Consider the following 11,251-nt stretch of genomic DNA (forward strand, 5'->3'; position numbering starts at 1 on the left):
AAAGGGCATGTAAAGAGCCAACAACATTATTTGAAGACAATGCTGTCGCTCAAATCAAAGAAGGTTACATCAAGAGCGACAGAATAAATCATATACCTCCAAGATTTTTCTCCTACACTCAAGAACTCGAGCAAAAGAAGGAAGTTGATATTTAACATATCCGCTCAAGTGACAATGCAGCAGATCTATTCACAAAGACACTTCCGACTACCACATTCAGAAAACATATTCACAGTATTGGAATGCATCATCTACGAAATTTATGAAGAAGGATTATACATATCTTTTTGAGGGGGAGATTACGTTACTATACTCTTTTTTCCTTGTCATGGTTTTTATCCCAATGGGTTTTTCCGTGACAAGATTTTTAATGAGGTAGTACGTAACTCGTCAATAGTGATGGATAATCAAGGGGGAGTATTATAAAATAGAATTGTGATTAATCCATCACAAGACACATGCCATGACACTTGTTCATTTAGTATTACACTAACTCAACACTTGTCATTACCAAGTGTATAAGTGTGTGACTCATGTCTTTTGTAATGCACACTATAAATAAGGAGTTGTGTAATAAGAGTAAAGCATATAAGTTCTTCTTTGATCTAAAAGGCTTCCCAATCTCTCTCCCTTTCGTGGCTGCTTCTCTCTCTCATTTCTTGTTCTCTTTATAAAGTACTAGGTTTTGAACCCACGCTACGCGTGGGTTTATTAGATATATTTTTATGAAAATTATATATGATTGATTACGATAATAAAATATTATTTTATAAAAAAATAAATTAGTATTATCATTTTCATTGTCAAAATTTGTGGTAATTTTCATTGTTACTTTTACCCTATGGTTCTTCGTTATACTTTTTTTTCTTCTTCTTACTCGTCAACTTCTTCACATTCTTCCACTGAAAACCCTTTTTTAGACTACCACACAACTTATTAACCCATCAAACTCCAAGAACAAAATTATTTATTTTCTCATAAAATTTATGAAATTCATGAAGAGCAGCATAGTTAACACATGCATCCAATTATTGATAATTTTATCTATATACTTATTTTGTTTTAGATCACATGTTTATAATCTTCTCCAACCAAAATCCTTACTTAGTTTATACTCCCTCCGTTTCACAAAGAGTGTCACTCTGACACTTTTCACACAAATTAAGAAAACACTGAAATATACATATATGCCCTTATTTAATAAGTTTTTAATAGACTATTTTAGTTATAATTAAGGGTAAAACAAGGAAATCTAAGATAAAAGATGCATTGGAACTATAAAATAATGCATTGGAATTGTAAAGTGACAGTCTTTGTGAAACAAAGAAAAATCTCTAGAATGACACTCTTTGTGAAACGGAGGGAGAAATATTTTAAAAACATAATAAAATATACTAATAATATTTTATTTAATATGAATCATATGATATATAGAAATATGAGTACACTATAAGAACATATTAAATATAATAAATAATATCAATTATGTTATATCATCAAATAATATCAACTGTATCATATTCTCAAATAACCGTAAGCGTATATAGTTAAACAATATTTCTTAAAAACAATATTTAAACAATATTCAAACGGTTATAGTTAAGGTTAAACAATATTCCTAACCATAACCGATGGTTAATAAACCATAACCGTGACAACCGTAACTCTGGTCATGCCTATGTATAGCTAATAAAACATGTGTGTTTGTTGTCCATCTTTCTTCTTTAAAATCCAAAACTTGATTCAAACATCAAATCAAGGTCTTGCGATGTCAATTCTTTTTCCTTAGACCCAAAAATAAAAAATTAATGAAAGAATATCAACTCATCTATAAAATCATACACAAAAATGTGGTTTGTAGCTCATAAGAAATTAAAAGCACAAACGTAGATAAATAAGATAATTTATGTTTTACATCAATATTTATAGTATTTTAAACTTTTAAAAGGTTTCGAAGTATAAAATTTGAACCTTTTAAAAAGTTTCAAAAAATATTATAATTTTTAAAATTCTTAAAAGTTTAAATATTATAAATATTTTTTTTGAAACTTTTTAAAGTTTTAATTTGATCAAATAAAAAACAGGATCAAACCGAATAATTTTTAAACTTGGACGCTTGATAAATCAAGCTTTCCTGCTTATTCGTTGTTGGAAGCATATTAATCTTATTTATACTGGTTCTCAACCATTGTCTAAAACTTTTAAAGCCAATGTGGGATATTATTCATAGGTTCTTTTATTTCCATAAATTTAAAATTGTCATTTCTGGAAATTTTTAAAAAATGTTAATGACGACATGTCAAATCCTGATAGGTTGTTTTAAAATAATTCTTAATATAGAAACTTCTGGAAACTTTAAAAAATGTTAATGAGTGACATGTCTTATTACAATTGGAGGTTTTAAATCCTAGGTGGACAGCTTTAGAAGCTTATAGCTTCTACTTTTTATTAGTATAAATTACAAAATACATATAAGTGTATTTGTAGTTATAATTCACAACATATAATAGATAATTTTTTAGGCCCAAAAAAGAAATTGTTTTGGGGGTTTGATTAATACTATTGTCAAATTAAAGTGATCACACATTATAGAATTGATCCGATTATTTCGGTAGCCTAAACCAAACCAAGCATTTGGGTTTGTGGCAATTATTAAAATATTTTAATAAAAAGTTCCTATCTTTCTTGTCAAATAAACTTTTTTAGTTTCTCTTATAAAATGTGAAGAAAATTTAACTCAAAAACCTGTCGTGTGACAAATTTTTTTTTATTTACCTGAGAAATAAAAAGTATCCGTACATTTTTGGACCTATAAAACAAGTACTACTATCTATCCCAAATCCCTTATAAGATGTTTCAGATAAAAGTATAAAGATTAGATTTTATTTTTTAAACCTAAACATCATTTAATAATTAATTAAACATACAATTCAACCAATGATAAAAAAAACTGCATAATTTAAAGGGTTTGAATGGTGAAAGCGGTCAGGACAGACAAATCCATCAGTGGATTAGACCGCTTTTTATTTACTATTTACAAATTTAGTCCGCAGTAGTGTGGTCTAAAAGATACAGAAAGAAAACCATTGTGGACCAACTGCGAACTATTTTTGTGTACGAATAAAATTGATCTGCAGCGATCTGCTGTTCGTCCTACTTTTGGGGCAGGCTAAACCGCAGACGGATTTGGCCGCCCCGACCGCAGTCACCATTCAGACCTAAAGGGTTTGAATGGTAAATGCGGTCAGAGCGGCCAAATCCGTCTGCGGTCTGGACCGCTCTATTTTTGGGCAGATTACAGACTGCTGCAGACTAACTCTATTTGTATGCAAAAGCCGTCTGCAGTTGGTCTGCAGCGGTCTTGTCTCAACTTATTTGGACCGCACCAATACGGACTACATTTGCTGAATGGTAAATGAAAAGCGATCTAGTCCGCAGACAGATTTGTCCGCCCCAACCGCTACAACCATTCACACCCAAAGTGTGAATGGTTGCAGCGGTTGGGGCGGATTTGACGTAGTCCACAGTGGTGCAGTCCAAAAAAAACAGAGGGTTTGAATGGTAACCGCGCCTTGACCCGTCTGCTATCTAGACCGCTCTATTTTTAAGGCGGACAACAGACCGCTGCGGACCAACTCTATTTGTATGCAAAAGCGGTCCGCAGTTGGTCCGCTGCGGTTTTGTCTCTGCTTTATTTGGACCGCACCACTGCGGAGTACATTTGCTGGATGGTAAATAAAAAGCAGTCCAGTCCGCAGACGGATTTGTCCGCCCCAACCGCTGCAACCATTTACACACAGAGACAAAACCGCAACAGACCAACTACGGACCGCTTTTGCATACAAATAAATTTGTCCATAGCGGTTTCTTGTCCGCATTAAAAATAAAGCGGTCCAAACCGCATAAGGATTTGACCGCCCTGACCGCAATTACCATTCAAACCCTAAAGGGTCAAAAATTCAAACAACATTAAAATCTGTATATAAATTTGTAAAACATCTTATAAAGTGAAACAAAAGACTTCCTAAACATTCTATATTACGGAACAGAGGGTGTATGACATAAGATTGGAACCAATCCAACTTATGATCACTCAGTGATCAAGAAAATCCAAGCTTAACTTGCGGAAGTTGGCATTAGCAAGCTGGCTATAACGCTCTCTCTCGTGAATCAAGGGGTAGAATGATGGATCAATGTGATTGACTCGCACAATTAATGGGTTAGTCGACTCACTCAATCAATGAAAGAAAGAAGGATGTTGAACTAATCAACAAACTTAATCTGCAGCTTCAAATACGCCTAAAAACCTACTCTATAAAGACTAATGAATAAATGGAAAAGACTCAAACTTTGACAAAGAAAAAAATGTTCTTACTACTTTAAAAATGATCAAGGGTGTCTTTACAAAGATGGACGAACTGAGTTTATAAAGGGCTCAGACAACGGTCACTAAGCTAAGAAAATCAAGAGAATCGACATAATTAAAGATATAGCCGTTAGAACATTAAACACAAAAATCAGCCAAAAATGAATGTCATGTTGCTTGTATTTTGAGAGCTTGAGAAGGTAGGTGGGTGTGACTTCTTGGAACATTCTGGGACATGTGTAGGGTCTTTAAAAAGCACCAGCTTTGATAGGGAAAGAGCCGTTTCTGAACGATCTCCTTAGGCTCCAAATAAGGTAAATAAGGCAAGGTCAGCTCCGGATATGGAAAGTGAAGGTGTGTGGGAATTTGCTTGATCCCATGTTTCTTAGTGAATCTTAGAGTGTTGTAGGAACCTTCTATAAGTATCACTGTCTCCGGGGCGCCAATAATACGTTTGGAGTCTCCAAAATCCACAAGGTTCCAAATAAGGCAAGTCGAGGGTCCTTCGGTTTAGAAAATTAATATCTCCTAAACCAAAATTAGTATTGACTTGATTCAAATTCGGCGAGCTCTTCAGATGGGTGAAGTTTCCAAAACAAGTTTGTTTGAAACTTGGTTCCTCATGTTTCGTTCCGGGTGATTCAATGAATGGTCATTTGTCTCCATCGCGTCTATTAGAGGTTTGCTGACTTGTAAATTGAATAACTCCTTCATGTGAACTCCTTTTGGGCTGGTTATCCTTTGAGGCGTTTTTCAGCTGAGAAGAGAATATTTTCCGAGTGGTTTCATGCCTTGCGTCTTCGTTTTTGAGCTGATATGGTTAAAAAAATGAACATATGTCCTAGTCGGGTCTGATTGGTATAATGCATCCGGTTTGAATGAGCTATGGTTCGGCTGTTGGTTTTATGACCGCATCATACCCTCCCTCTTCAAGAAGTTTTGTCCTCAAAACTTGATTCTCTACACATAGATAACTCAAGTTAGTACATTGAAATGTAAGAGGGTGTAGAATTTTACCTCGGATTTGATCCAGTGATTCATCGTCGGGTGGCTTCTCTTTGATCTGGAGAAAATCATTGACACTCTCATCTCTATTGGCAGCTGGTCTGATAGATAAAAGCGTGTACTCCTCACGGTGTTGCTCTTGGTCCGTGAACTCATTTCTTCTCGATGAAGCACCTTTGTGATCTTTTTTTGTACCTGTAATAACTTCAACACTTTTGACAAGAAACAAGCGTGTTATGGCAGTCATTTAATCATTATAAGAAGGTAAATCAGTTTAGACTATTTAATTTTCATGAAGTGTAACAATTTCTTGCTTAACTTTAAGTTCTAATGACTCTCGTCTAGCATTGTACTTAGGTAATTGCTTCACATATTCAAAGTTTTAATCCAATTTAAGAGGAGCTTAGTATCACTAAGACTTACAATAACATTTCCCATGATAGGTTTGTCATTGACTTGTGGCTCACGGTTCAAAATTGGTGTGACTGGTTCAGTTTTTGCTTCATTTCTCATTGTGGGGCATAACTTTGCTGTGTGTCCTTTCTTTCTGCACCTATAACAAGTTAGTCTTTTGAAATCTTTAGGATCAAGAAACTTACCTTGATTTTCAATCAAATTGTACTTTGTTTCTCGTTTTAGAGTAGGTGTTTTGTCCTCTTGGATTGCTTGTTTGGTTTCCGCCGATCAAGGAGAATTAAATGGTGATCTGGTGGCTCCTCTTGTAGCAGAATGCTGGGGGCAGCATCATCTTCTCTGGTGGTTGGTGAGGAAGACATAAGCAAAGAACAATCCTTCAAGCTCGGCTATCACCGGTAAGAAAGTACAAGGAAAAGAACCGCTTCAAAAGTTGAGTGGTAGTGAACGTAAGAATGAAATCCCCATAGTTGCTAAAAATCAAAGGAGAAGGTCCCTTCCAAGAAATACACTTACACCGATTTTTACAAGATGTTGACCGCGGTTAATTAGTTCATGTTAACCAAATACACATACCACATCCTTCTCACGCAACTAGAAAATCATGCGGATGTTCATCAAATCTTCAAGAACATTGGTTTAGGAAAAAAAATCAAATGGAGTTTCCCACTTACAAGGTTCCCACTTGTCAATTTCTTGCGTCTTCGGAAGTACATGTGAACCATGTCAGCCAAGAGGAAGCGACTAGCAATAAATTTGGATTCATAAGGTTTAATGTTGGACGAAAATCACACTAAGTTCACTTTCATGAGCTTGATGGCATTTTTGGTTTTCTAGGAGAAACGATACTTAGCCTTCCTCTTGCCAAGCGAAACCATAAAGTTGTGAACAAGGGAAGCGTCAATCCGTGTTCTCTTCATTATATTTAGTTCTTGTGATCTAAAATATTACTATATAAATATTATTATAATGTTTATTTAATTCATAATTCTGTAATTTAATGATTTTCTATATAAAAAATAATTTGATATTCCATTTCTGAAAATATACTAGAAAGAGGAATTGATTAGAATTTAACCTACCAATATAGCTTAAATTAAGGTGAATATAAAAGAGATTTAAAATTAAATTAATATTTGGCATTTTTCATTGCATTTCATATGATTTTACAGGAAATATATTTAATATTTGAAAAATAAATTTTGGAATTTAATTATTAAATATTTTAGGTAAATTTTAAATATTATAGTAAATTTTTATTTTTATCATTGACAATATTTTTTAAATAAGTGGTATATTTTGATATTGTATGATTTGAATAAATAAAGTGTATTTCTGACATTTAGGAAATTTGTTTGTTATATATGTATTTTTAGGGAAATTTTTTAAAATGCATCTTTTTCAATACCCCTTTTTAGAGATACCAATAGAAAAAACTTTATTAAAAAATGTTCTCAGAAAATTCTCATAGTATTATGAGTATTACATAAACTAAAATAAATTAACATAACTAATAAAATAGTCCGCGCATATGCGCAAGATATTACCTAGTTTATAATAAAAACAAACAAGTAATAAACCTAGGATGCGCAGGATATTACCTAGTCTATACTAGTATTTTTGCAGTAGTTTTTGCTCAAAAATACTTTTTGAAAAGTTTATACATTTAATGCATTGACTTTAATATTAGTTACCAAAATTTCAAAATTAATTATAGATAAGATTAAAAAAATAAGGAAATCTTTCTACCTCATTCAAACATAAATATATGATTTCTTTCATTTTTTAATTTGAATTATCTTAAATTATTCTATAATACATTTAGTTGATAAAAATTATGATTTTTTCCTGCATATGATGTAATACAAAATTTTAAAAACATATATATATTACTCAATAGATGAATAAAAAAATACGGGTACAATATCCCATATCGTCTAAAAAATTTTGGCAATGGTTCACAGTCATACTATAAAAGAGACCAAAATGATTCTGAATACAAATGAGTAGAAATCTTGATTTATCAGGCATTCAAACTTTAAAAACTTTTATTTGGTTTATTCCGGTTCTTTATTTTAAAGATTTTTAAAAGGTTAAATATGAAAATATTTAAAATTTTTAAAAAGTTAAATATGATAATTATTATACCATAGATACACAATAAATATTAAAAATTAAGATGATATAGTGTGAGTTAAAATATCTCGGGACGGGGTTATATAGCGGGACGGATTTTATCGATATTTATATAAATTAAAAAATATCACTAATTCGGTGTTACATAGATAAAACATCATTTCATTATTTTGTTAACACTATCGGTATCAGAAAATAGACATATCTAATTAAATTAAATAAATAAATATTATGTAAAAAATAAATTATATTACGGTATTATATGGTTTATTTAACAATTATTATATAATTATAACATATTTAACCAACAAATACAACTTATAATTTAAATATTTTAGTTATAAATAATTTTGTCCGCGGTGTACCGCGGGTCCTAATCTAGTTTATAATAAAAACAAACAAGTAATAAACCTAGGCCTTTAAGGCCATTATCCTCTTTAAATGCATTCGTTTTATAAAACCATTAGTTTCCGCACATCAATGACGTTATATATGACACATCCCCTATATATTAAAAGAGAAGCACTCTTATAAAAATGTTGAAGTGTCGCACTCACAGAGCTTCTGTACATTTTTTTAATAAATGCACTTACTTCTCATTGTTATTTACATAAATATGCCACTGAAATATTATAAACCAATGTTTTTTCTATTAGTTTTTAAAAATAAAAGATTTAATCAACTATTAAATCCGAAAATGTATTTAATTATCATTTTTATAGCCTATTTACTTATTAAAAATAAATTACATTTCAGAAACAAGAAAAAAAATTATTCATTTATTTATCACTTTTATCATTTTTCTCATTGCATTTTTAAACTTAAGATTAGTTTAAATTAAATCAAGTAGTTTAAAAATATTGCTTTATCTATTTAATGGTATAGTGATATAGATAATAATGTGAAACATAAAATATGTGAATTTGATTTTTAGAAACACAAAAAGACATCAAAACTTTCTATACCACCTTGAAATTCTTTTCAAAGTTCAAATATTTCACGGATGAAACGTATTTTACAGAATATAAACACAAATTTGAATAAACGAAAAAAAACTTTACTTACATATTTTGTTTTATACAAACAAATCTTAAATCTCAAATAATAATTTTCTTCATAATATTTTATTTAAATCCATTTATCCCGCATATAGTGCGGACCTAGTTCAAATTATACTTGAAAATTTCTTAATCAGAATTTGAGATACGGTGTAGCAAAGTCAGGCATATGTTGTTGTCGTCATGACATCATGAGTTTGATTGTAATAGGACAATAATTTCGTTTTAGAAAGAAAAAAAATGTGAAGAGAAGGACGCGCAATATAATTTTTTTAACACAACACAGACAAAACGGAAACAATAAACATAGACAAACCGAAAACTGTAGCAGGTAACACAAGAGTGTAGCATTTTTGTCAGATAGACTGACAATTATTGAAAACGAAGGAAAACAAACACTTATTGAAAACATGGAAAACAACACTGTAAACATGGATGTGGTATCTTCAATCCGTGGATGTACTTGTTTAGGCGGTTTCAAGTGCAGGCTTCACAAAGCCCTTAGTGCAGAGGATAGAACATGTGTTGATACATTTTTCAACGTCTCCACCCACAATTTCACTAGCATCTAGTCACCAAAACAAGATTACAATAAATTTATTAATTAATCTCTATTTTTCCAACTACTATAATAATAATAATAATTTTTGGGGTCGGAGTCAATTTACCAGAGTTCTTGAGAGTAGTCATGGCACTGCACACAGAGGAAGCACACCCCAACTTGCAGTATTCATTGACAGCATCACCTTAAGTTACAAGTCAAAATCCATGCAACTTGCATCAAGATTGGAATTCATCTATGCAACCAATAAATAACAAAACACTAGAAAAAAAAGAAAAATCAATTTACCTGAGTTCTCGAGACGGTTGTAAATAGATCCTGAAGGGCATCGACCATTATCAGAAACTTTTGTGCATCCAGTGGAAAATAAACAAACGAACTGGGGGATTTTTGGGGTATAATCACAGACAATATAGGCATTTCTCGCATTCTGGGACGGGCAGCAGATCTTTGCTTCAACTTGAATTTGCACCATGAGCAGACTCATCATGAGCACACTTAAAGCTACAAATTTGCCTTCCATCTTACAATTGACGACTTGTTTGGTTACAAAATGAATAGTATGTAGAGAAAAGACTAGCAAGTATAAGCTTGTATTGATGAAATGATAATGAAACAAGACTTGTTTAAATACTAGTTCTTCTACAGTTTGCCACCACAAACTTCGTCTGCTCAATAGTCTATAACAAACTGGCTTGACCATGCAATCACAAGATATTTTGTTGATAGAAGAGGAGAAGAAGACAAAAGATGAGATAGAGATCCAGTTAGTTATTTTTGGTACAAACATGTTTTAAGTTTCTTCGTTTTAACCAACTCTCTTGTGGCTGTGGAGGTTGTGTGTTTTAATTTGAAAATTTTGTTGGGACCAAAATGAACGTTATCTTCTCTGATTATAACTGAGATGCCCTTGAGTTTAATTATATTATGCTGAACTCTTTAAGAAGTAGTGATCCCTATAATCTATAATCTATCTATCTATACTATTAATTAGGGAGCACACTAAGGAGTATAAAAAACAAAAAAACATGACATATATTCATGTTGCCAAACAGGTTCAGTTACTTATATAATTAAAAATAAAAAATAAATAATATATGGTAAACAAAAACGATTAGTCAAAAATCTAATATTTATGGAAACAATAATTATGAAATTAATTATAAAATCAAAATTACCCTATATTTTGGAAATGGTTTAAAGTTTAAAGTTTGCTTTCATAATAATCAAAAAATTTTAAATCAAAAATTATATATATATATATATATATATATATATATATTAATTGGGAGCACACTTAGGGATACAAAAAAAATAAAAAAGCATGACATATATTCATGTTGCCAAACAGGCTCAATTACTTATATAATTAAAAATAAAAAATAAATAATTTATGGTAAACAAAAACGATTAGTCAAAAATCTAATATTTATGGAAACAATAATTATGAAATTAATTATAAAATCAAAATTACCCTATATTTTGGAAATGGTTTAAAGTTTAAAGTTTGCTTTCATAATAATCAAAAAATTTTAAATCAAAAATTATATATATATATATATATATATATATTAATTGGGAGCACACTTAGGGATACAAAAAAATAAAAAAGCATGACATATATTCATGTTGCCAAACAGGCTCAATTACTTATATAATTAAAAATAAAAGAATAAACAATATATGGTAAACAACAACTGTTAGTCAAAA

General features: G+C 31.1%; 1 protein-coding gene across 1 annotated transcript; it reads right to left on the reverse strand.

Moving 5' to 3' along the window:
- Nucleotides 1-9,222: 9,222 nt before the first annotated feature.
- On the reverse strand, nucleotides 9,223-10,233 carry LOC147943925 (putative thionin-2.4). Its single transcript, XM_087450210.1, has 3 exons — nucleotides 9,830-10,233; nucleotides 9,648-9,725; nucleotides 9,223-9,547 (listed from the first exon to the last, which is right to left on the reverse strand). The coding sequence occupies exons 1-3, from the start codon at nucleotides 10,062-10,064 to the stop codon at nucleotides 9,447-9,449; spliced, it is 414 nt and encodes a 137-aa protein (XP_087306336.1). The 5' UTR covers nucleotides 10,065-10,233; the 3' UTR covers nucleotides 9,223-9,446.
- Nucleotides 10,234-11,251: the final 1,018 nt, after the last annotated feature.

Source organism: Camelina sativa, chromosome 5 (assembly GCF_030686135.1).
Source record: "Camelina sativa cultivar CO46 ecotype springtype chromosome 5, ASM3068613v1".
Classification (NCBI taxonomy): Eukaryota; Viridiplantae; Streptophyta; class Magnoliopsida; order Brassicales; family Brassicaceae; genus Camelina; species Camelina sativa.

Excerpts from the sequence above, each read along its gene's own strand:
- LOC147943925 (XM_087450210.1), bottom strand. The coding sequence starts at position 10,064 with ATGGAAGGCAAATTTGTAGCTTTAAGTGTGCTCATGATGAGTCTGCTC. Across the intron at positions 9,726-9,829 it reads CAACCGTCTCGAGAACTCAG|GTGATGCTGTCAATGAATAC; the intron begins GTAAATTGATTT and ends TTGTAACTTAAG. Across the intron at positions 9,548-9,647 it reads GACTACTCTCAAGAACTCTG|ATGCTAGTGAAATTGTGGGT; the intron begins GTAAATTGACTC and ends TTTGGTGACTAG.